This window comes from Megalobrama amblycephala, unplaced genomic scaffold (assembly GCF_018812025.1).
Source record: "Megalobrama amblycephala isolate DHTTF-2021 unplaced genomic scaffold, ASM1881202v1 scaffold265, whole genome shotgun sequence".
NCBI classification, from domain to species: Eukaryota; Metazoa; Chordata; class Actinopteri; order Cypriniformes; family Xenocyprididae; genus Megalobrama; species Megalobrama amblycephala.
Genome location: NW_025953341.1, coordinates 722,138 through 749,123, shown reverse-complemented (window position 1 = coordinate 749,123; position 26,986 = coordinate 722,138). Strand labels below are relative to the sequence as shown.

The window sequence follows — 26,986 nt, the reverse complement described above, 5'->3', positions numbered from 1 at the left end:
GTACAATCTGAGCCAATATGAACTAATACAGTAAAGTGGATATTTACAGCGCATCACCAGTTATATTTGGTAATATACTGCCACCTGTTGGCACATTTGTGTAATTTAGAGCAGAGATTAAGTCGTGATCATGACAAAACAACTTTTGTTATCTCGAGATCACGAGAAAACAAGATAGAAAAAAATAGTAATCCATGGCCGTTTAGGGCTTCCGTACATGTTCAGATATTCATACAACAAAATATTCTGGGGGCCATGAATTTTTTGTGAACATTATCAAAAATGCTGGCGGTGGCTGGCAACTTAAAAATGCAATAGCATGTCACAAAAGCAAGATGACAACATGGCAAGTTATAACCTTAATTAAACTAAACTATACCTGTTCTATCCTCATGCAGCATATTCTCTGGCTCTGTAAGCATCTTAAAACAGTTCCCATACAAGCGATTTATCGATTATCATGACAGAATATACTAATCAATGACTTTACGATATCCCACATCAGCTACATAAATTAAGCAACTAACCATTCAGAAACGCCTTGTTGCATTTTTTGTCACTTCTTCTTGAGTCTCTCCATCATTGTCCGACTTGGGTTTGAACATAAAAGGCTGAACAGTTTCTGACATTCTGAGTGTTTTTGCTCACCCTCAAAAAGTGACAAATTTAACATGCTATAACAAAATTATCTGTGGGGTATTTTGAGCTAACACTTCACATACACACTCTGGGGACATCAGACTTATTTTACATCTTGTAAAAATGGCATTATACCACCCCTTTAAGTTAACGTAAACAGTTGGGAATAAAAACACACATGTAACAGTATATTTGATCCATGCATTCGGTCTTAAAGGTGCCCTAGAACGTTCTTTCACAAGATGTAATATAAGTCTAAGGTGTCCCCTGAATGTGTCTGTGAAGTTTCAGCTCAAAATACCCCATAGATTTTTTTTAATTAATTTTTTTAACTGCCTATTTTGGGGCATCATTAACTATGCGCCGATTCAGTGTGTGGCCCCTTTAAATCTTGCGCTCCATGCCCCCCGAGCTCTCGACTGTAATACAGTGCATAAACAAAGTTCACACAGCTAATATAACCCTCAAATGGATCTTTACCAGATGTCCGTCATGCATGCTGCATGCATGCTTCGGATCATGTGAGTATAGTATTTATTTGGATGTAGTGCTCTGTGGCTAAAGCTAACATTACACACTGTTGGAGAGATTTATAAAGAATCAAGATGTGTTTATGCATTATACAGACTGCAAGTGTTTAAAAATGAAAATAGCAACGGCTCTTGTCTCCGTGAATACAGTAATAAACGATGGTAACTTTAACCACATTTAACAGTACATTAGCATCATGCTAACGAAACACACAATTTTGTATGCCTTCCTAATTTTGACCTAGAACATTTTAGCATGTTATTGCACTAAAAACCTCTCTGAATATTATAGCAACACCTTGGCAACCAACTAAAACACACTATAATGGCTGTCTACGCTGCAAATTTTTGTAATTTCATTCATTAGTAATTTTGTAAATAATTGTTGTGATGTTTACATAGTGTTGTTGCCTAAAACACCTGCAGTGGCTAAGCCTTGGCAATGTCTGCATTTGAGATTGACATTTACATATCATCATATTTACTATCAGGTGTGTTTCATAGTGTAACTCATTAAAGGTTCAGTGTGTAAATTTAGCGGCATCTAGCGGTGAGGTTATGAATTGCAACCAACGGCTCAGTCCACTGCTCACCCTTCCCTTTCGAATTACATAGAGAAGCTACGGTGACCAACACAGGACAAAGATGTTGTCGTTTGAGACAGAAGAGAGTAGCCAGTCAAGCAATGAGGTTTCTTTACAAAGATAAATTAAGAAATTATATTTACTTAATTATTCAGTAAAACGCAATGTTAATGTGAATATTATTGCTACTTGTTCGTCATTTTGTCAGTGTTTTATTCGCTGACTTTAGCTTGCTTTTTTGCATGCTAGTTAGTACAAGGTAAGAGTAGTAAAGCAGCTAGCTAATGGTAAATAGCTGCGCTGTTCAAGCATTTTTAACATTGACAAGGGAAAAACATTACTTCTCTGTGATTATTCCCATCTTGTAGCTAAAGCTATCAAACAACAGTTTTCACTTACATTGCTAAAGTTGGACTAACATACATGTCCTGCAGAAAACAGGCAACTTCAGAGTCGCTTTGAAAACATTTGTCCTGCATCAGCACGTTCCTGCAAAAATCCACACCGTGTTTATCCTGGATTACTGCCGTTGTCTGTCCCGACTTCGTCTGGCTGTATCATGTTTTCACTTCTTTGACGATGAAGATTGATGCTCTGTCGGCTCTTGTGCAAAATAATATGTGTGGTCCTTCATTTGTTCAAATTTCACTTCTCTTCTTACTTCAAAGAACGGTCTCTGCTTCTAATAAACCAGACAACTACTGCTAATACTACTTCTTCTTCATATATATTCAACATAGTGACGATGCAAGCTGCCTCTAAAAACGAAGAAGAAGAAGAACAACAACAACATAGTGACAGTTTGTCCATTTAGGGCTATTGTAGAAACACGGTGCCGCAAAATGGCGACTTCCATGTAAGGGGACCCGCGGTGTATGTAGATAGAAATGACTCATTCTAAGGTAATAAAAACATAACTGTTTAAGTAAGGCCTTTGTACACCACTGAAAATATAGTTATGTATATTATATTGCATTTCTGTCAATAGATCTCCTAAATATTACACACTGGACCTTTAAGGGTCAAGGGAGGTGATAGATAGGCGTAGATCAGAATAATCCCAAAAGTGTCTTTATTGAGAAATATGCAAGGATAGGGGTGCTATTTATAAATTGGTGAGGAAAAGAAAAGAAAAGAAAAGAAAAGAAAAGAAAAGAAAAGAAAAGAAAAGAAAAGAAAAGAAAAGAAAAATATGTACAAACACTAAACTGAGTACACTTCATTATTATTTGCAAAGAACCAAGAAAATTTGCTTTAAACAGCACAAAAAATGATTTTGCTTTAACATCTCACTGACCCACTCCTCTCTCCCCAAAGGATGAGGTTTGACAAACTAAATTCCCCCCAGAATAGGAACTGGAATAAACCAAATCTTTAATAATTAAATGAAGTTGAAAAGGCATTAAACAAATGTCTAAAGGAGAAATAAACAACAGTTAAAAAATGTTACAATTAAAATAGTTTTCATATGACACATTTGTCAAAGTAAAATATCAAAAATACTTATGTCTGGACCTTTAAGTATGCAACCTGCCCCATGTGCCCACCCCAAACATGCAGCACAACCCAGAAGTGGGTAGCAGCTGAGCTATTGAGAATGTTGGATGAGAGCCTTACCCATTACCTGGACCTAAAGAATCATTCAAACCATAAAAATAAATGGTAAAGTACCAACTGTAGGTGTAATGTCCTTATTACGCTATAAAGAATGAAAATTGGAGAGCAGTAATGAAGCCACAGTAATGAATGTGACAAGAAACATAGGAAACAAGGTCTCTCTCTTTCTCTCTCTCTGTCTCTCTCTCTCTCTCTCACATAAACACACACACAAACACACACACACATATATATATATATATATATTTGAGCTAGAAAGTTTACATGCCCCTTGCAGAATCTGCAAAAATGTTAATCGTTTTAACAAAATAAGAAGAATCATAAAAATTGTATGTTATTTTTTTTTTATTTAGTACTGTCCTGAATAAGCTATTTCACATAACAGATGTTTATATAAAGTCCACAAGACAAAAAATAAATAAATAAAAAAAGCTGAATTTTTAAAAAATACCCAGTTCAAAAGTTTACATACCCTTAATTCTTAATACTGTGTGTGGTTACCTGGATGATTCACGACTGTTTGTTTATTTTGTGATGGTTGTTCATGAGTACCTTGTTTGTCCTGAGCAGTTAAACTGTAGCCTGGTAATACCAGACTCTGCTACTTCACTTTGCTTCGTAGACAGAGTCTGGAATGGCATAATAGAGAAGTGTTTTCTCTCTCGCTAGGGGGCGCTTGTCTGAAGTTTAAAATCATTGGTTACCCGTAAGCCAATCAGATACGTTTAGTTATGACGTATGTTATGGGCCTGTACAGCCGCATCGAAGCACAGACATCATGCATCGAACTCAAATCTATGATTGAACTTCCACTGTAAACCTGTTGTAAACACATGATGATGCGAGCGAAATACCGGAGTGAACATGGCTGTAAACGACTTTTGCAGATTATGCGAAGTTAATGCATCCCGAAGTTTGCATCCCGTGTCTCGTTTCCCATTTCCGCGGTCGTTTCGGTTTTCGATTTCTCTAACCTACAATGTAAAACTCGGCGCTTAGCTAACCCTCTGTTCGTTGATTGGCCCGGCTGTTTCCAGACCGGTGGCAAACACAAAGCTCTGACGCTGTATCAGACTGAGTACAGAAGTGAAATGAAATTGAGCGGAAGTAGGAAGTCTGACGTAGTCAGGCTAGTTAAACTGAGCTCTGTTCTTCAGAAAAATCCTCCATGTCCTGCAAATTCTTTGATTTTCCAGCATCTTCTGCATATTTGAACCTTTTCCAACAATGACTGTATGATTTTGAGATCCAGAAAATTATGTTCTTTCCAAAGACTACAGCATGTGCATAAGCAATGCTTCTATTGCTTGTTTCTGCTTCTTTATCGCCTGTGTTTTGATCTGGAGATCCTGTATGGCGTTATTTTACTGTCTAATGTCGAGAGCACATTATTGTGACACGAGAGCACATACAAGTAATGCGCGAGCGCGGATTTCCTTTGCTCTCGCACAAAACTGGATGCGCGCGCTCAAAAAATACATGCTCTCTTATGAACTGTCTCTCCTCTCCCTCAGATATTGCGTGTGCACGCTCAAACTGTGTCCTGCACGCTCGCGAATCTCTCGGTGCTCTTGCAAAAATTAATTTGCTTAACGAATAATATTAAAAAAAGGTAACATTTTACAATTAGGTTTTTATTTGTTAACATTTAGTTAATGTTTTATCTAACATGAACTAACAATGTACAATACATTACTGTAATTATTAATCATTGTTAATTTTAGTTGAAAATACAGCTGTTTGTTAGTTCACAGTGCATTTACGAATGTTAACAAATACAACTTTTGATTTTAATAATGTATTAGTAAATGTTGAAATTAACATTAACAAAGATTAATAAATGCTGTAGAAGTGCAGTTCATTATTAGTTCATGTTAACTAATGCAGTTAACTAATGTTAATGAGATCTTACTGTAAAGTATTACCAAAAATATCTTCTGATTTATAACAGAACAAAATCAGGGTCAGATCATCATTCCCTAAATACTTAAAATGTGGAGATCAAATATACCACCATATTAGTGAATTTCTTTTGAGGTCTGGTAAAACATAACATACAAAAATACTTTGGCTATAAGCTCATATGTATGCACAATTAATCAAAAGAATGCAGTCTTATTCCTAAATGACAATGATTCGTTATGTCTATTAAACCTTTGAAATTACGGAATATTTAAACTTGCTTTTGCATTGCCGCTGAAAGCAGTGGTCATGTAAGCTATATGTTTTAAACAGCCTCACAAAGTGTTTTCAACAACATACTATTGCTACTTCTGTGTTGCAAACATTAAATAATAACGCAAGTATTGCAATAACAATTTATCGTCTGAATATACACTCATTTCAGTAATTAAAACGAGTAAATGACCTTTGAAACTAATGTTATTACACTGTTCTGCCAGTAGGTGGTGACCAGTGACTGTTAAAATGATCAAAATCATTAATTCAAGAGATTCGTTTAAAAACACTGGACGAAACATGTCTTCATTAATTTCAAACGATTTTGTAATGAATTCATTTAAATTAATAATTTTTTCATAACATTTTACACATTTCTAAATAGACTGATTTATAACATTAAATTACTTGTTTAATCTTTTGTTTTAAATTAATGTTTAATTTAATGTTTTGGTCCATGATATTGGCTAATATGTTGGTTTTGGATAAATCGTTCAGTGGACTTTGACCTGTAATGGAATGCAGTTAGATAAGCTTATTAATATAGAAATCATCAATTTCTAAGATAGGCCTACATTTTGATTAATACTATTAAATATTATTAAATTGTAATGAAATTAAATATCCATCTTTGTCGAAAGAATTTCAGGCGCAGTTCACTCTCAGCCAATAAGATTCCACGTAGCATTTTCATCGATCAGTCGTCTATTCTGATTGGTTGATAACATTTGACAGTGTTTAATCCATAAGCAAATTAATTTCTAGTGCAAGAGCACAGAGAGATTCGTGAGCACACAGGACACAGTTTGAGCACGCACACGCAATATCTGAGTGAGAGGAGAGACGGTTCATAAGAGAGCATTTTTGGTTTCGCAGCTCTGGAAATAAAATCATATTGAGGATGAAGCAGAGAATAAATGCTTCCATAAATGAACACATTATTGAAGAAAACATACAGCCAATATTTGCAACTTTAAAAATTAAAATAGGTAGTCCTTTGTTTTAATATTTATTGCCTTAGCATAAAAATGGGCTGTAGTACTTTTATGTTACAACCAGGTGATCCCTGCTGCATTATGTGCTGCAACCAGTAAATGCACTTGAGAGGAGCTATGGATAATTTGAATTCATGGCATATAAAGTACAGTAGAGTGATGTATTTGTGACTTCTATTTGCTCAGACCGGATGGAGGTTAATCTGTATTTATTAAGGCAATTACTGTTATCCTCTTTATAACAGAATGTCTGTGTGTTTCAGATCCCAGGTCTGATTCGGCCGCATGCCATCATCATCCTTCCCAGCAGCAGTGGGATGGAGCTGTTGCTGTGTTACGAGGATGAGGGTGTCTATATTGACACCTATGGCCACATCACCAAGGAGACGGTGCTGCAGTGGGGGGAGATGCCCGCCTCTGTCGGTAAGTTTCAGCACTCGATAAGCACAGCTGCAACGTCTGTTAGTAAGACTATGCACATCGTTGAACTTCAGCTTGTAAATAATGCACAGTACAGACATGCAATGATTTATGATCTATAGATAATGCGGCTTAATTATGATACCTATGTTTTTTTGTTTCTCTTGTTTTTTGATGCAGCTGTATAAATGTGGTCTGGTCATGAGCTATATTACTGCTCTTGAGGTGCAGTCATACTAAGGAAGTTCTTATAATTATGTGACTGATGTGAATGAGATTCTAAATGCGAAAAAGCAAAACAAGTCATTTGGATGGATGAGTCATCTTTCAGCCCACTTCCTACACATGAGCAGATTTGTGTGTGGAGAAAGTCACAGCAGTTCTGTGTTAAGGCCTGTTCACACCAAAAATAATAACGTTTTAAAAATCACACCTGGGGCATTTTCTCCCTTAGTCCTGTTCATTTAGGCTTATTTGAACATGGCAATCACGCTCTGATCCACACTAAAACAATGGCTCCGAGATCGCCTTAACGAGGTGGTCTCGGCCAGGTTGAAAATGAACTCTGGGGCGGTTCGGTTGAGGTCAGAAAGCAGTCTGACCCAACGGACCAACTAACCAAGCGGTATCGTTATTCATAACAGGAAATTGTTTTATAAAAAGCAGAAATGTCTGATTCTGTGAGTGAGCACATTTCACAGTTGAAAACCAAAGAACGCTTCTTTATCTTAAAATGTTGTGTAATTGCTCTTCTTCATGCATTGCAAGAATGCTGTCCTGACGAAGTCTTGATTCCTGCTCTAACAGCATTATAATTTATTTATTTTTTATCAGTTAGAGCGGGAATGTTTTGCATTTATGTTCTGAAAACATATCTGAAGTGTGCTTCAGCTATGTTTTCAGAACATAAATGCAAAACATTTTGCTTAGAATAAACATAATGTGGTCTGACTGTGGTAACTGTGGTCTCAGCTTGGAGGATGTGTTCTCTACTGAGATCTACGTGTTCAGTGTAATAAACGAGATGGCCCACAGCATGTTTAAAGCGAAAATCTCACTTTCCTTTACTTTTCCAAAGCTCAACATTAAAGCAGGGTTCCTTAAAGGGATAGTTCACCCAAAAATGAAAATTTGATGTTTATCTGCTTACCCCCAGGGCATCCAAGATGTAGGTGACTTTGTTTCTTCAGTAGAACACAAATGATAATTTTTAACTCTAACCGTTGTGGTCTGTCAGTCGTATAATGCATGTCAATGGGAATTCCATCTATAAGAGTCAAAAAAACATGCACAGACAAATCCAAATTAAACCCTGCAGCTCGTGGCGACACATTAATGTCCTAAGACACGAAACGATCGGTTTGTGCGAGAAACCAAACAGTATTTATATAATTTTTTACCTCTAATACACCACTATGTCCAACTGCCTTGAGCATCCAGTGTGTGAGGTCTGAATGCACTCTGATGCTGGAAGTGATCACTCGCACTCATTAACATATACACGCAAGAGATCACTTCCGGCATCAGAGCGCATTTTCAGACCTCACCAACCGGATGCTCAAGGCAGCTGGAAATAGTGGTGTATTAGAGGTAAAAAAATTATATAAATGCTGTTCGGTTTCTCACACACACCGATTGTTTTGTGTCTTAGGACATCAATGTATCGTCACGAGCCGAAGGGTTTAATTTGGATTTGTCTGTGCATGTTTTTTTTTACTCTTCTAGAGGGAGTTCCCATTGACATGCATTATGACTGACAGACCGCAACGGTTGGAGTAAAAATCATAATTTTTGTTCTACTGAAGAAACAAAGTCACCTACATCTTGGTTGCCCTGGGGGTAAGCAGATAAGCATCAATTTTTCATTTTTGGGTGAACTATACCTTTAAAAGAGGTTTCAAGACACCTTCATCTCTAAAGTGGTTCCAGACTCTGCTGTTCTCTTAAAGTGCTATTAGTAAGACTATTAGTCTTGTTTGGACTAGATTAGTGGTGATGGACAAGACTAGCAGGTCATCAGGATATCCTGTGTTTTAAATGCATGTCTCTGGCATGGAATGTTAGTGAACTGTTTAGTTTAGAAACTTTACTGGCCACAATGTGGAAAATTGTCAACGATGAAAAAGTTTTGTTTTGAAGAAGTTTTAAAAAGTATTGCAAAAAAACATGAGTATGTAAACATATAAAAACAATAAAAATGATAAAATATATATATAATACAACCTTGATGAGCTAACTACGAATTCGATATTCAGATTTATTTTGGAACAAATGACAGCACATTCTTGGTGTTCCGTGGTTTCCTAAAAATAAGGGTAAAAGCCAGAGTTTAGATCACAGAGAACAGTGCCTTACTAAGACAAAGTTACTGGTAATATTGTGGCTAAAATGTCCTTTACTCAATGTTATCTTGTTAATTATTGAATATCACACTTACAGTAATGCTGCTTACCTGCAGCCCAGTCACAGTCATTCTCATATTCAGAACAACTGCATTCTTATGATTTTGCTTAATCATGAAAAGGATTTTTACCTACAGTTGTGGCCAGAATTATTAGCCCCCTTCATAAATATGATCAAAGATGACTCTAAAAAATAAATCTGCATTGTTTATCCTTTTGAACTTTAATTCGTAAAATTAGCAAAAATCTAACCTTTCATTGAAGGAAAAGAATTGAAAGTGGGGGGAAAATAACATTAAGAAATAAATCTTTTTCTCCAAAACACGTTGCCCACAATTATTAGCACCCCTAGAATTTTTTATGAGTAAAATATCTCTGAAGTATATTCCCATTCATATTTACATTTTTTTTTAACTCACCGGGGTGATCATGAACATGAAATTGTCCAGCCATGACTTCCTGTTCCACAGGAGAATAAACATGAGGAAACACAGACGGCAAATTTCCTTAATCATTCATCACGATGAGAAAAAACAAAGAATATAGTTCTGATGTGTAGCAAATGCTTGTCGAGCTTCACAAAATAGAAAGTGGCTGTAAGAAAATAGCTGAAGCATTGAAAATCCCAATTTCCACTATCAGGGCTATAATTGAGAAGTTCCAATCAATTAAAGATGTTACAAATCTGCCTAGAAGAGGACGCGTGTCTAAATCATCCTAATGCGCAGTGAGGAGGAATGTTTAAGTGGCCAAAGACTCTCCAAGGATCACAGCTGGAGAATTGCAGAGATTAGTTGAGTCTTGAATCTCAGAAAGCCTAAAAAAAAATTATCAAAAGTACCTACATCCCCACAAGTTGTTCGGGAGGGTTTCAAGAAAAATCCTCTGCTCTCATCCAGAAACAATCTCCAGCATATTCAGTTGTCAGACAAGACTGGAACATCAAACGGGACAAGCTTCTATGATCAAGATGAAACTAAAACAAGAGCTTCTTGGCAGCAAACCCACCAGATGGGTTTGGTGCACACATGGATAAAAGTGTCCCATGCCCACGGTTAAATATACTGCTGGATCTTTAATGTTGTGGGCCTATTTTTGTGCTGGAGGTCCTGGACAACTTGTTCAGATATATCGTATCATGGATTCTATCAAATACCAACAGATAAAAAGTCAAAACCTGACCACTTCTGCTAGAAATCTTATAATGGGCTGTGGTTGGATCATCCGTCGGGACAATGATCCAAAACAAACATCAAAACCAGCACAAAAATGTGTCAATGAGCACAAAATGAAGCTTCTGACATGGCCATCCCAGTCCCCTGACCTGAACCCTAAAGAAAATGAGTCGTGTGAACTGAAGAGAAGAAGCACCAACATGGAGCTGGGAATCTGAAGGATCTGGAGAGATTCTGTATGGAGGAATGGTCTCTGATCTCTTCTCGGGTGTTCTCCAAACTCATCAGGCGTTATAGAAGAAGACTCAGAGCTGTTATCTTGGCAAAAGGAGGTTGCAAAAAGTATTGAATAAAAGGGTGCCAATAATTGTGGGCAATGTGTTTTGGAGAAAAACATTTATTTCATAATGTTATTTCTCCCCCACTTTCAATTCTTTTCCTTCAATGAAAGGTTAGATTTTTGCTAATTTTATAAATTAAAGATCAAAAGGATAAACAATGCAGATTTATTTTTTGAGTCATCTTTGATCATATTTATGAAGGGGGCTAATAATTCTGGCCACAACTGTACATCGCCTTCATATAGTTCAGATGAATATATTGATGCATTGTTAAAACTTCACTCATTCTTTTTCAGAGTTGACTTGATGTTGTTTTGCATCTGTTTCTTTGTTTTATGGCAGCCTACCTTCAGTCAAATCAAGTGATGGGATGGGGGGAGAAAGCCATAGAACTCAGATCTGCCAAGACTGCAAGTCTAGAGGGAGTCTTCATGCACAAAAAGGCTCAGAAGCTCAAGTTCCTGTGTGAGAGAAACGATAAAGTAAGAAAATCTTTCTATATGCTTGTGTAATAACACATTTAGAAATGCAAAAAATCTCTCCAAAAAAAGTCTTCCAGAACAAAGAACCATTTTTAAAGAGGTTGTCTGGGCATTATAAGCATATGAATAGTCAAAAGGTTTGGAACATAAAACATCAGGTATTATGTCTAAATGAAAAGCCCCTGTGTTTCTCTGCAGGTGTTTTTTGCTTCTGTCCAGTCGGGTGGATGCAGTCAGATCTACTTTATGACGTTAGGACAGAACTCGCTCTTCAACTGGTGATCTTTTGGATCACCAACAGAGGGTGTTGCTGGGTAAAAGCATCCAAATTACTCTGTATAGACTTTGTCCATTGCACAATCTCTGCAAATAAGATTCAAATAGTAATTTTTTCCATGTTCACATGTTAACGTTTTCAATAGAAGTGATATATACATATTAAATGATTTAATACATGTAAAATAGCTGATATATTGCACCCTGTCTGACAGTGTCAGCATTTGTCGTCTTGATCTGTGCTTAACCCCAAAACATAAACCTTGTTTTGGATTTTAATTTTATTTCTCTTTCTATTGTCATGTCATATCTTGCAAAAATAGGCTTGATATTTTGTTCCTAATACCTAATTATTTTATTGTATAACAACAACCATGGCTGGTACACGGTTTAGTGTGAAACCAATACTAATAGCTAGTAGATGAATGACTAACTGTTATACAAATATTGTTGTTTGCCGACAATTCAGAACTGAATTGATACAATAACTGTGCACTTTCAGCTTTCATTTTATGGACTTTTCAGGTAAACAAATGTAATGATCAGTTTAATTATAACAAATGACAGTTTATCTTCGTTGTATTTGTTTATTATAGCTCTCACCATAATAAAACACAAACATAACTGGACACATAATCATGATAAACATTATATAAATGAAAGGTTTGTTTGGCTGTTGGTTGCAGGTCTTTTACATGAAGACTAAATGTTCAATGTTTCCTTATCTATCTGTGAGGAGTCTGAACATCATTATTTATTTGCTGCTGGTTTTGTTTTAGATCTTGTCAGCATGAGCAAGAAAACTAAATTTGGGAAAGAAAAAATAAATAATTCTTCTGTACATTTGAGAATTCATTATTCGATTACCATCAGTCATTAAGGAAGCACCAGTGCGGCCACAATTTCCATATTTGTTGTTGATCACATTTCACAGATGACAAAGTTTGTTTTATTTTAGCTTCCTTTTCAAACCTTTCTATTTTGTCCTCTGGTTCTGGCTAATCACAGCCTTTGATTCCTACTTCCACAAGTTTCTTTACGCACATCTCCAGTTTCACAGAGCTATATTTCAGCTCAAGTTTAGGGGTGATTGATAAACACAAATCCTTACTTCACAAAGACTGGTATTTTGAAGCCAGACAGTTTATTAAATTACAATATGCTTATGGTGTGTTTTTTTTTTTTTTTGTTTGGGGTTTTTTTTATGCTGTAACATGGAGCCTTAAAATTCAGTGTGAATTAGATTCTCATTTGAGTTCTATGGCTTAATATGTGTTTTCTGTGCAGTATTTGTTAAATGGGTAGCACCTTATTTTACAGTTCTGTTCCCCATGTACATACTAGCAATTACTATAACTAGGTACTAACCCTGAACCAACCCCTAAACCTAACCTTAGCCCATGTGGTACCTTATATTATCAGTACTTTCTTGGGTAAGTACACTGTAAGCACACCGTAAGTACATGTACTGTAAAATGAAGTGTAACCGTTAAATGTTGAAGAAAGATTAAGAAAAAGTTCTGTAATATTTTTATTATGCTTTGCATGAAAATATCATACAGTAACATATGCATGGACGTGAACGTGGTGATGTCTAGAGAAGTGAGTTGAGATGGTTGATTCTTTTGGAAAATGAATGGAGCAAAGAAAAGCACCAGGAAGTGGGAGATGATCATATGAACATTTTAAAGAAAGTTGGAATGTCGGAAATCAAAGTTAGAAAATGAGAGTTAAGGAGCTTGGGATACGTGAGATTGGTAACTGCTGAATTGTTATATCTGAGATTTATGTACTCAAAGCATCTGTGTTTGTAAAGATGCAATGAAAGATCGTTTTAAACCATTCCTTGAAATTCCAAATGTATGCACTTTGCATTGCTTTTATACAGACTAACTTGCTTGTTCATGCAGCTGTTCTATTTTCAAACATTAATGATTTATCTCATTTATGGAACAATAGTAAAATGAAAAATATGATCAGAAATGTAGATCAGAAATGCTGTTTTGTGATCTTGTAAAGGATCATGATCATTGCAGCAGAAGACTGTCCATCACAGTGCACTGATTTCATTCTGTAAATCAGTAAAGCATCTCAGTATATCGTGAAGGAGAGAGTTGCATTATCATTAGCTTTTGTTGTATTGGATGCTGAAGTAGTGTTTCAGTAATTCTCCCATTAGTTTGGGCATAAACAAACCCTAATGTGTGGAAATGCTCATTTAAACTTTTCTTTTCAAATAACTTTTTCATAGTAATTTTTTTTTTCTTTTTTCTGTCAAAGCAAGACATGTCCATATATTCTCAACTGTGCCTTAATGTGTGTTCTGAGTGGTGTCTAACAATTTTATTTGGGTTTTGTTTTAAAATTAAAATGTCTTCTTGACAGTTGGTTTCTGTACTTTCATTTTGAAAGACAATATTGTACATTAACTGCAGCAAAGGTTTTAATTCAAAGTTTTTTTGTAACCGTGTAATTCGACTGTATATTACTGAATATATTCCTAAATACTGTGTTTTATAGACAGCTAATTATCTAACAGCATAACAGCAAGTACCATATAATCATTATGCTTGTTGGGTTTAGATTGTAACAAAGCTGCATATCTATATTTTGTGTCATGTGTGGCTGAATTGAGCCAAATAAATGCTTTAAGAATGGACTGGTCAGTATGTCTGTGTTGTTCTCGTACACTGGATGGAAGGTTTATGCTGATTCTATATGTTAAAACAACACAAAGATTCATAATACACGATTTGCAGGAATAAACCATTGTGGACTTGCATCTTTTTCAAGATCTCAATCACTCCCATTTAAACTCTATCAATTCTGTGAGCTTAGTGTCAGTAACCCAGCCTTCCTTTAGGTTACAGTGATTTAGAAGTTCCCACTGTGTTTTCTGCATGCATAACTTTAATTTATAAAGAAATCCCCTATTGTATTTGAGAAAAAAATTCTTTTAACAAAGTACAAAGATCACTTTCCCTCAAAGAAAAGGAAAAAAAGAAGTTGTGTGTCCAAAACATTACAAGAAATAATTTGAATGAAAATAATACACAAATATGCAATTGTTGTCCTGGTCAGATATATTAGACTTTATTACAAGAATGAAGCAACATGAAGTTTCTCCATTTATGAAAGTTTGATGTAAGGCCAAGTGCATCTGATCAAATTATGTGAACATTTTGTATGCTGTTTCTATAAATTTTTGTAATCCGCTATAAAAATAGTGGGCTTTATTTTGTAAAATATTGCGTAGAAACTGTCTTACATTTGATCTTGCGATCATTTCTCAAATGTGCACGTGATTCATAGAATGAACTTACACACAGAAAATGCATGCATGCCTCTCTTTCAGATGACAATTGTGAAATCTGTATATCACAAATGATTTTGAAGTGTACAGCTGAATGGTTTCTGCCTTAGACGACATCTAATAAACGTTATTTACATTTTTTTTTTTTTTTTTTTTTTTTAAATAAAAAAAAAACACCAGTCATGAATCCTTTAATTTAGAATGCCGAGCTGCAAGAATAGCTTAGATTAGAAACCTGATTACACTGACAAGGAAAGGTGCTTAGGTCTGCTCAGACCCTTATATGGCGCTAAGCACCTTTCTACGTCAAAGACCGTTTTTATAAATATGAGCGTTGGCGTGGATTTATGCGTACACACACTCTTATCTGCGCGTACGCACGCTTTATAAATGAGGCCCATGAATCTCACAAAAAGCATCTAGCTCATATTTCATGTCAAAAAATTACCAGCTATGGTCATTTTTAATTAATTTTTTTCATACTAGAAATATTTTTAATTCTAATTAAATTCTTCACACAAAAAAGTTCAACAAAATATAAATTATACAGCTGTAATGTGACTTTTTTTTAACAAAATCCCATCTATGTCTAGAAAACATTATCTTTGTAACATTACATGTTTAAGCTTGAGTTTGCAAGAGGCCTGACACTCTTTCACACTGACCCCAGGTCAGCATGCCATCCTTGGTATTGAGTCCTGCCATTAAGATCCTTTGCACTATGACAGCACCTTCATGACTTTAGGCACATTCCCTCCAAAAGAAACAAATGAACTGTAAAACCATTGCAACAAATATGATGGTATATACATACATTCACAAAATTTTGCCCATACAGTAATAAGAATATTTTTGCAATACCGCAATGATAAATGAAGGGCAAATCTGCATAACAGTGGAAAAATATAGATTTTTTTCTTTTCTTTTTTTAAACTATGCTTAAGCAAAATCAAATGTATTGTTTCTTCTGGCTTTTCCTGGTCACGAGATTCACTGTCATTGGATATGATTGTAGCTTGGGAGGCACAAAGGTTTTGAAAAAGCAAACAGAAGTGCTCAGAAATACCAGGTTCAGTGTCGTAAAGGCCTACAGACGTGAAAAGACTGAACTGAATTAATGTCAATCCTCAATTAATTGGACAAACATCCAAAATGCAGAACTTGGCCCTGCAAGTGGGACATGGTACCCTGCTGCTTAGCCATGTCTCCGGCTGCTGCTGGTCCTGTCGACTGGCAAACCATTTGCCCATACATGTGAGGCACCACATGGGGCGACAGTAGCACTGCTGGCATTCGCCTTCACGGTCTCCCTGGCACAGTCGCAGAAGCTTTACGTTGGCATTGACTTGCATACATCCAATACATGGTTCAAGTTCCTAACAGGAAATAGCAAAGTTGACAGTTATTTTTTAAAGAAAAAAAACCCATACGTTTCAGTTTCTAAAAATTAACATTCTCCAACCAATTCATGCAGTGTGGTTCATTCAGACTTTCATGTTAATAACTCCGTCCTAAATGCTTGATATTGATATAGTGTGATGGCTGGGTTGCAGAAGTAAAATCCCATCTATAGACAAACCAACAATGTGTTTACATGGACTCCCATAAAGCATTGCAAATGATGCAATTAAGTCGAACCTTGCAAGAACAAATCTCTTCCGGAAGCTCAAACGTGCTGCGTAAAACACGAGAACAAACCTCAGTGGTTCTCGCATGTCAGCTGAACATGCTTGAGCTTCCGTGTACCATAACTGATGTCTGAGTTGATGAATGTTTATATGTGAATAAAAGCCTAAATTCAATCTGTTCATCACATAAAGCAATCATGTCTCTTCAGAAAATTTGGACTAAACCACTCAATTCATATGGGTTAGTTTACGATCTTTTAGGAACCTTTTGAGGCATCAAATTGTCAGTTGTGAAGCTGTCTATATGGAGGGACAGAAAGCTCTCAGATTTTAGTAAAAATATCTTCATTTGTGTTCCGAAGAAGAATGAAAGTCTTTCTTTAAAGGAACAACATGAGGGTGAGTAAATGATGACAGAATTTTCATTTTTGAGTGAACTAACCCTTTAATTGATATTTTTAAGTTGAAATGTTAAAAAACATGTGGAATATTACCCTACATTAATAAATGCTGTAGTCCATGATGCCTATTAATTCATCTAACCGTATTTAATTGTAATTGTTAACAATTACATTGTTGGCAGTGTTTCATAATATGAATTAGTACACTCTTGAATCTTTTGAATCGTTTTCTATTTTGCCCTTCAAGTCTTCAAACTCTACTGAAGAAGTCTGTGAAATGGCTATAAAAGAACGGGAGAAATCTCACCTGGCCACTTGGACACCTGTAGTCTTCATTCAACCTCACATATGACTTAAACGTCTCCAAAAAGAGCTCACTCATTGTCAAATGGATGACAACATTGGCGGCGTTTCTGATGGGTGCGTGCAGTTTCTCTTGCAGCTCAACATATTCGGTGGATTTCAGCCTGCAAGGGAAAGTACAGAGACCCTTGCACATCACTGAAGAAAATGAAAGGAGGCAGTGGCACATCCATTTCCTAAATATGAAATTACCTTATGTCAAAAGGCTTGACTCTGGGATTGATACTGGCAACAGTAATGGTGACAATTTGCACCGGCGTGTTCAATTCAGCCGACAGGCTGTGATGCTTGGAGTCTGTGACAGTCAGATGACAGTCCTGATGCAAGGCAACATGCAAGGAGTACGTCGTGACCTTCATCACCCAAGTATCAGTCACAATCACTCTCGCGCTAGGAGAACCGGAAGCAAATTTATCGATGCGGCGAAACTCTGTGTTGATGGATGAGGCGACAGCCCTCCAGCTGGAGTGTGGTAAGGCATGTGTGTTGAGCGCCTGACATATCGGATGATTCGCCCATCCACGTCTGGACCAATAGAAAGCAAGTGCACAACTCAAAAGCTGGATGGCCAGTGACAACCCAAAGTATACTTGCCATCCCTGATTTGCATGATGGATGTACATGAGATTCTGTTCTGGAGCAGCAAAACACATTCCTATGTAGTATCCTGCAACACAAGTATAACATCACACAGTGATCTGAAAACTGCACAGGGAGCAATGATAAACACTATGTTCATGTGAGGAAAACACATTATTCGATGCATTAACCCTATAGCCTACTGTATCATATTTGATACACAAATTTCTTAGGCCTTTAAATGATCAACTTTATGAAAAATGCACACAATCGACTACATGCCTTCTGTCATCTGATTGATAGTTTATACTTTTTTTAGCAAGTAAAAGGACTTTTAGTATAATTAGAAAAATGTCCCCCTTCAGCTCATGATTTTTTTTATAAAAATCTTGTTCAAATGTGAGTATCAAATATGATCCATTAGCCTTTTGAGGTAATGTTTGTTCATCTCTCAATCATCACTGTATTCCATTGCATTATATGCTTTGAAACTACAGAGCTTTGATCATAAAACTAAGCATTTAAATTATATAAATATATATTATTGGAAGATAGAGAGTGATATCTGATATTTATATGCATTTTATGCAAGTAATCTACTGTTTTGTTAAAAATTTCATTGATTTACATTACAAGCTATCAGAATTTCATCTTACTTTTTGTTCATTTAAATAACAGCATCTGCACCAAATTGCATATTTTTTCCTCAGTTTCAGCCTCTGAATAAAATTTAATGCATTGCATATATAATTGTAACGGTAACACAGTAACACTAATGATAAGGTTCATTAGTTAACATTAACTAATAATGAACTGCACTTATACAGCATTTATTAATCTTTGTTCATTTCAATATTTACTAATGCATTATTAAAATCTTGTTAACTTTAGTTAATGCACTGAGCTAACATGAACAAACAATGAACTATATTTTCATTAACTAACGTTAACAAAGATTAGTAAATACAGTAACAAATGTATTGCTCATGGTTAGTTCATGTTAGATAATAAATTAACTAATGTTTAACTAATGAACCTTATTTTAAATTGTTACCTATGTAACTAATTTTGTAGCATTATTGGATGATAACTGCATGCTATTGTTTATAACAGCACAGTGCACAGCATAAATGAGTACACCCCCTCTGAACAAATACAAAACTGAAATGCTGAAATGTATTAAACATATACTTAATAAAAACAGAGAAATATACGTCATGATGTGTCATATATGTTATTTTATATATGTCAATTTTGTTTAAATGAAGGATTGCAGAAATGAGTACACCCTAGATTTAATTCAACAAATGAATAATATTCTAGTACTCAGTATGTCCTCCATAATTTTAAGTATACTGCTATGTTTACCCTTGGCAAAGGGGGTATAAGTTCATGACAAATTGTCACATCTGTGCTGTTTAACTCCTAGATGATGACCCTCATTAAATGCCCTGATCTTTAATGGGGAGTGTTAATCAACTCGTCTCTAGAGAATACCCCACACAGGTGCTCAAGAGTATTAAGATTGGGTTAAATACATGTCCACAGAAGGCTTTTCACCTTGTATTATTTACATCACACAGTGGTGTGTGGATTCATAACAGCACTGATAAAGCACAACTCCCTCCCACCTTCAGCACTCATACATCCCTATATAAGAGCTTTAATACCACTGAACTTCACTGTGGGAACCAGACACTTCTCACTTTACTCATCCTCTAGCAGCATCATAACATTTTGAATGCTGTTAGATCCAAAATGATTGACTTGGTCTCATGAGACCAGAGTATGGATTCCCAGAAGTCTATATTTTACTTAATTGTGCTTTGGCTACAGTAGGTAGTTCCAGTGTGGACAATTCATGTCACTTCTACAGGCTGCATCTAACCCTGTGAGATAAAAAGTCACTCTTTTCATACCTTTTGCTGGCTCTAAGACACTCACTAGTTATTTCTCCTGCTCTTTATCTAGCAAAAAAAAAAAAAATCCCTCATCACTAAATGAAAGCATAAAATGAAGGCCGGATTATTTCAGGGGCCTTGTCGCAAGTCCATTGTTTTTGAATTTATGTGTTACTTTTGTTATATTTTCACACTTAAAACAATGATTTGGTAATCCTCTTGTACCACAGTTTTTTTGTTTGTTTGTTTGTTTTTTGCTAATAAGTCCCCTGACGATTCTTTCCCAAGTGGTTCCATTGTTGTCAGCATTAAGTCTGAGAATGATTCAGTGGGCTAAAACACTTTTAATTGTCAAGAAATTACTTCTCTTTAAATGTTTTGGTTCAACATACTTACCTTTTGATCAAAAATTGCCTTAAACTTACACCAAAAAATATATATATATATATATTTAGTTTTATTATTTATAACTTTCAGGAGGATGTACTCATTTTTGCAACAACATTTTATCACTTTAATAAGAAAATCGTATTATATACATGCTTCTTTGATAATTGATCAAGCAGACTTGCTGGAACATTATATCTCTAAAGAACCCTCACATGTCCTAACATACGAAACAGCAACTGTTTGCACACTGTATCTCTTAGCAAGTAAAGTATAGCAAGTCAACCGTAAATCATATGCGTGCTGAAAAAATTTTGAAAAATGCTGAAAAATGCTATTCATACTGTCTGTCTCTGAAAGTTGTGCTTTCAATTTATTATCACAATCATAAACACGCTGCTTTGTAGCGCAAATAATTTTTTACTGCACTTTGTTATTCAGCAGTCTCGCACCTTCTATTTAGCTTACTTCCACACTGCAAAATAAGCAAGCAGGATGTATACCGGATACAGTATGCTTTTTGTTTGTTTTGTTTTTTTGGTATAGGGAGAATGCACAGGTGATCTGCATTATTTTGCATCTGATTGGCCATGTGACAACAAGGTCTTTAAAGTAGTAGTATGAAAATATAGCAACTGTTGTCTATACTGCAAGTTTTGGTAGAACATCAACAACACGAGCATTTCAAATGTTGTGATTTTTTAAATTAATGCTACATTAATTATATTTAAACCATTACAGAAAGATTTTTACCAGTGTCATACCAAGCGGCAAGAAGCTGTGGAAGAGCACAGTGAGTGTTGTTCGTCTGATGTGGTGCTGAATGAAGCTGATGTCTTCACTGCCCAGCCACTCTGAGAACATGTGCTGCACCGTCAAACCAGCCGAACGAAACTCATTCGGCGTAAAAACAAAACACAAGACAAATACTATATAAGCCAGAGTAAATGTGGCGTCCGGCCTGTCCATGTTTACATATACACACGCGTGAAGCTAGATACAACTTCGTGAAATAAAAGGACAATGACTCGTAAAAAGTAACGAATATCCTCGATTCTTTTTTTATCCCTCTTGTCGAACATAAATAACTATAAATAATTAAAATTTGTCAGTGAACAGCTTAGTAAACGCAATCAGCATGTTTAAAGCTATTAAATGACAATAGAGGACGTGGCAATGATGTTTTCAAAATAAAAGTCACAGCCGCACTGAAATATAAAATAAAAGTTAAAGGGTCTATTCCAATATTTATTTGTAAATCCATAATTATATCCATAATCCATATCTCGATGTGCAGTGCTGGGCAAGTGAAAGCTGAGATCAGCGCTATCATAATGTGAGGGTTTATTATTATCATTAATGGAAGACAATGTTTCTTACAATTCTGAGCATTTTCATGCAGCATTTGTCTGTGTGAGGGGTCCATATGGGTCAGAAGTTGATAACCCTGTACTAAACAAGCAAAATGTTTTAAACTGTTGCTGAGTAATATTAACATGTCATATATTTGTGAATGAACAAAAAGTAAAGTATACTGATAAAAGCCAAAATGTCATGTATTTTTCCATTAAGAAGCAACATTGCACTTCCTTCTTATAATTGTTATTATGCATAATTATGAGTGTTTACTGACCACGTTTACATGCGCAAGTATTGGGGTCATATTTCTCTCTTTTTTACGTGTAGGATTATATATTCGTCATGTGAGCGCTATAATCCGATTGACATCAGAAGAGTTGGCCGACAATTGATTGACAGCCTACCCAACCTATGAGGCTGCAACCCAAAGTATACAACCAATTAGAGTGGGACACTTGAAAGACTGGGGGACGGGACGCAGCCTTGTGATTGGCTGTATTCTCAAATCCTCAGCCTCGCGGGCACCATTCCGTTCTATACATTACTAGAATCCGAATCAAACAACTGGCGTTAGTCTGAATTTTGTCTCACCTGAACACTTTATTCTGAATACCCTATTAATATAACGGAATATTTCTAAGTAACTGCGGCTTCTGCGAGATATAGGCAGAGATGTCAAGCAATCGAAGAAGCACACATTTCTGGAGCGAGGAAGAGACGGATTTCCTTTTACAAACTTTAAAAGAGATGAACATAGACCGATACAGAGACGGACGGAAGCACCGCAACAGTCTGATCTTCAGGAAGGTTTGCGCTAGACATAAGGAGGCAGGCTTTGCGCGCTCATGTGATCAAGTCAAACATCGCTGGAAAACCCTCAAATCCATTTACTATAAGGCCAAGAAACAAAACACCAGCAGCTCTAATGCGGCATTTAAACATTTTGATACTATGGAAGAAATTTTTGGACATAGACCTTTGGTTGTTATGGCAAATCAAACCGAAGTTGAGATCGACTTAAAAAACGAATCCCCTTTGTCGGACAGCAAATGCTTCACTTTTGAGGATGGTGAATGTGATGATGGTGAGTGTCAATGTAAAAAAAAATAAAAAATACCAAGGTAGTATTTTTTTTTTTTTTTTTTTTTTACAACGATGATATCAGGACATTTATGACATTTATCATGTAGACCTATATCTTTAGTAGCCTACATTAAATTATATATGTATATGTGTGTGTGTGTAGACATTTTGATAAAGTTTTCTCCCAAAATATTGAGAAAATGTACACGATTAAAACAATAAGTGGCCAAAAAGAAATGTTTCTTTTAATATTGGCAAGGTGCATTTATTCATATAGCCTAGCACATTTCAGTCCCATTCAAAGTGCTATAATAAATAAATAATAAATAAACATACATAAAAAGTCCAATTAAAATCATTTACGATCTTAAGCTCATTTTTAAAATGGACAAACAATGAATAAGGATGAATACAAGGACATGAAATAATAATGCAGCACAATAAAAGTAACAGTACTCAGCTGGTGAACACAAACCTTTTCAGAAGAAGTATGTAGTTGTGAGAGATTTTTGAATTTCTAACCTCACATTTGTCTGTTAAAGATAATGGAGTGGATGACGTGGAAGGTGGAATTCAAGAAGTCCAGTCAGTGAAAACGGAGAATGAACCCCTCATCCTCGCACAACCATCTCATGAGAGCTCCACCTCTACAGAAAGCTCCACACCCACCCAGCCATTCACTTCTACAGACAGCATCACATCTACACAGCCATCCACTTCCCAGCAGCCTCCTGCTCAAGGTCTGATTTCTCATCCTAGTTTAGCTTGAACAGTGCTGTGATTCATTACAGGTGTTGTGCCTTCTTTTTAATGATTATGTTCCTTGGGGTTCATTTATAATGTTTGTGAAGTTACAAATTGTGACAGAACAAAATGTAAACAACCAGCGAGTACAGAAATCACCCGTTGTAAAAAATGAAGCAACCGTGAACTGAAAAGAGTCTCTAAACCACAAGCTCCAGTTCAAAACTTGTATCCTGACATCCATCAATATTTAGAGGACACCTTGGAAAATCTTGGTAGTTTACAATATATGTTTAGTTTGCATACCCTGCTGAAAATCCAGCATTGCTAGTCATCAGCATAAGGTATGTTTTGCAAGCCCAAAACAAAATTATGTTTGTTTTATATATCACTACTTGGTGTGTTTTCATAGTTAAATAAAGACAAAAGCAAATTTAAATTGTAATAAATTACTTAAGAAAAACACATGTTGCAGGTTACTGTTTTACTGGTACACAGCAAAACGCACATTGCTAACGAACACTGCTTAGTTTTCATATGGTCTCAATCTATTAAGAGTAAAAGTAACACTGAAAAAACGTTGCAGTGATAAATAGATTCACTCTACAAGTGATGATTGACCATTAGTGATGAACACCTGTGGTTAAGAATTCAAAACTTAAGATGACATCAATAATATAATCATAACTAAAGTAATTAAAATGTTAAGTTCTACTTTCAACAGAGGGATGTTATGATGCATTCACACGGGGCGTCGGCGTTAACGCTTCTCATTTACTTTGAATGGGTGATGTCATGTGTTGCCGAACTGAATTGTGGGTTCCGTCGCACCGCTTCAGTCGCGTTGCAAGCGGCAGAAGTTGAAGATTTCTCGACTTTTCAAGCGCCAACGCAGGCGTCAGCCAATCAGATCACTTTATGCAAACACCCTTGAGCAGTCGCTAGCCAATTGCGTTCGTGCAACACCGGAAAGTAATGTGATTAGCTGTTATCACTATAACTGTCACGTCAACAAGCTTCAGACACACCCTCCGTTAAGCGTTGACGCTGACGCCCCGTGTAAATGCAGCCTTACATGCTAGCCTTTTTTTAGTCTAGGGGTAATGGCATAGCAATAACAAATTTTGGAGACAGAGCACAGGAACTTCTTGTTTCCAGCCCCAGTAACACACATTCAGAACAAATTAGCTTAAATAGGTGTTTATTGAATCAGAAGAAAAAGATAAAGGAAAAACATAAGCTTTAGGACGGGGCAAAGGCCAACACAACAAACAAAAAGTTTCTAACTCTAACGTTAACCAGAACTCACCTATACATAAACAAAAAGAAAATAACAGATGAACTTGCCTATCTCCCTGACTACACAACCAAGAGAAAAGCCGTTTCAAACAAAAAGGATACCCACCTCCCTATAGGTTTCCTTAAAAGAAAATCTTAAATTCTGAACAAAAGTCTCAACTACGTTCATGCAACACCAATGGTTAACACTTGTCAGTTACAGAAAACAGTAGTTATCTGGAGGGTGGAGGGTGGAGGGTGGAGGGTGGAGGGCGGTGGGCGGTGGGCGGTGGGCGGTGGGCGGTCCTCTCCCTTTCCACTTGCTGCAAGGCAGTGCTGGCTTTATATGATGGCTTTCTCCTGGCTGCAGCCAATCAGTGGTGCTGAGGTGAATAGGCAGCAAATCAGAAACAGGTGAACCCAATGACCTCCATGAGAATAGTAGCGGTAAACATGGAAAAAAAAGAAAACAAACACACCACAAAGCACATAGAACAATCACAAATAAAATATGTCTCAGGACGTAACAGAGCAAAAGAAATTACAAAGTTATAATTATATTTAAGAATAAATCATGTTTTAATCTTATTGATTTTCTTTCACATGTGTTAAATATAGAAAAATGGCAGCAAAAAAAGCTTGTTCCCAAAACACTGCTTGCTTACAGACAACTGGCCTGCTCACAAACCCTGCAAGACCGTGCTGGTGAACCAGCTTCACCAGCTTTGGTTGGCTTGAGAACAGCATGACTATGCTGGTCCAGCCGCTAGACTAACACTAAACAGTAAAAACCAGCATGGGATTCGTGCTGGTTTATGCGGAATTTTTCAGCAGGGTAGCCTCTTTCCATTTATTTGTAGATCTGTATTTATTTGCTAACGTGTGAAAGTGAGGAAGATTTGAGAACCAGGGAGGTGTCCTGCTTACAATGCCCTAGTAGGCGATGACCCACACTTTGAGAAGCACTGGCCTAAATGGTGCATGTTCATATATGATGCACTAGAGTTCATTCAGTATGTCCAGAAAAGTTTTGGATATGATCCTCTCACTTGCTGTGAGGACTTGTGCAGTAACGCGATCTCATGCATGTGTGCGATTGTCCAACGTTTTACAAATGTGTGTATAAATCACCTGTGATGAAACGGCGTTCCCGCTCATGAATAATGTGGAAAATCTAATAACATATTGTTCTTTGTATAATTCAGAAGAATATAAAAATGAAATGGCGCAAAACTTCCAAAAATCACCACTTCACCCTAATGTTCTGCTTAATACTGTTGATTTCAACAATACATATCTGTTAACATGAAATTGATAATATGTGTCCAAATAGCTTATGGGGCCACTGTCATTTAGCTGATGGTATCTGTTTCTTCTTCTTTCAGGTATGTTCAGACGCAGAAGGGCTTGTTGCACTGCACTGCACACCCAGTATCAAGACTTTCTTGAAAGAATGCAGCAGACACAAAACACGTGGCTGGAGCGGCAACTGGAACAGAGCCATGCACGAGAGGAACGTCTCGTTGCTAGAGTTCTGGCTGAACATACCCGTTCTATGGAGGCCTTAGTCAACCAGCTGTTTGCAGGGTTAAGAAGCCTCCTGCCCCAGTCCCATCCCAACCTGCAGTCGAATCCCCAGCCCGATATCCTCGATACACACCCTGCAGAGCACTGGCAGCCTGTGCACCAGTCAACATTAAGCATGACTTCTCGGCCAGAAGACGATTCAAATGGCCACACGTCAGAGACTCTGAACCTACCATCAAAGTGATTCAAAGAGTTATTTAAAACCTGGTGTATATTGTTAATATTGATGCATTCGTAGATTTCATTTTGAGCAACCCTTGGACTGGTTTGTAAAACTTAAAGTAGCAATCGATTATTTATTTTACATTAAGTTCAGAAGCCATGTTGTTTTATTTAGCTTACTGTGACATATTAGCTTATGTTTAAAGGATTTATTGTTTTTTTTTGTACCAGCTTCTGAATGAAGTATCTATATTCAGCCATGAATAAAGAGTCTCTGTCTAATGTAATTTATCAGGAGCCATGACATGCTATGTTTGAAAAATATGTTTTCATGAGTCTTATCTATTAATTTTATGATTTCTGAAGGATTATGTGACACCAAAGCCTGGAGAAAGGGCTGCTGAAAATTCAGCTCTGCCATCTTAGGGATGTTACATTTTGAAATATATTTAAAAAGAACATTGTAAATTGTAATAATATTGCACATATTACTGTTTTTACTGTATTTTGATCAAATAAATGCAACCTTGGTGAGCAGAAGAGACTTCTTCAAAAACATTAC

At 36.3% G+C, this 26,986-nt stretch overlaps 3 protein-coding genes across 4 annotated transcripts in view; 2 read left to right on the top strand and 1 right to left on the bottom strand.

Annotated features, from left to right (window-relative positions):
- si:zfos-2326c3.2 (misshapen-like kinase 1) overlaps positions 1 to 14,298 on the top strand; it is a 75,970-nt gene extending 61,672 nt beyond the window's left edge. For both annotated transcript variants that reach the window (XM_048179644.1, XM_048179643.1), the window contains exons 30-32: positions 6,807 to 6,966; positions 11,224 to 11,363; positions 11,562 to 14,298. In XM_048179644.1, the coding sequence (XP_048035601.1) occupies positions 6,807 to 6,966; positions 11,224 to 11,363; positions 11,562 to 11,645 (384 nt within the window). In that variant the 3' untranslated portion in view covers positions 11,646 to 14,298. The remainder of the gene's footprint in view (positions 1 to 6,806; positions 6,967 to 11,223; positions 11,364 to 11,561) is intronic.
- Positions 14,299 to 14,704: 406 nt separating this feature from the next.
- Positions 14,705 to 21,406, bottom strand: tmem129 (transmembrane protein 129, E3 ubiquitin protein ligase). Its single transcript, XM_048179645.1, has 4 exons — positions 20,976 to 21,406; positions 17,537 to 18,011; positions 17,289 to 17,448; positions 14,705 to 16,328 (listed from the first exon to the last, which is right to left on the bottom strand). The coding sequence occupies exons 1-4, from the start codon at positions 21,178 to 21,180 to the stop codon at positions 16,080 to 16,082; spliced, it is 1,089 nt and encodes a 362-aa protein (XP_048035602.1). The 5' UTR covers positions 21,181 to 21,406; the 3' UTR covers positions 14,705 to 16,079.
- Positions 21,407 to 21,741: 335 nt separating this feature from the next.
- LOC125261081 lies at positions 21,742 to 26,711 on the top strand. Its single transcript, XM_048179646.1, has 3 exons — positions 21,742 to 22,654; positions 23,196 to 23,393; positions 26,061 to 26,711. The coding sequence occupies exons 1-3, from the start codon at positions 22,243 to 22,245 to the stop codon at positions 26,444 to 26,446; spliced, it is 996 nt and encodes a 331-aa protein (XP_048035603.1). The 5' UTR covers positions 21,742 to 22,242; the 3' UTR covers positions 26,447 to 26,711.
- The last annotated feature ends 275 nt before the right edge of the window (positions 26,712 to 26,986 follow it).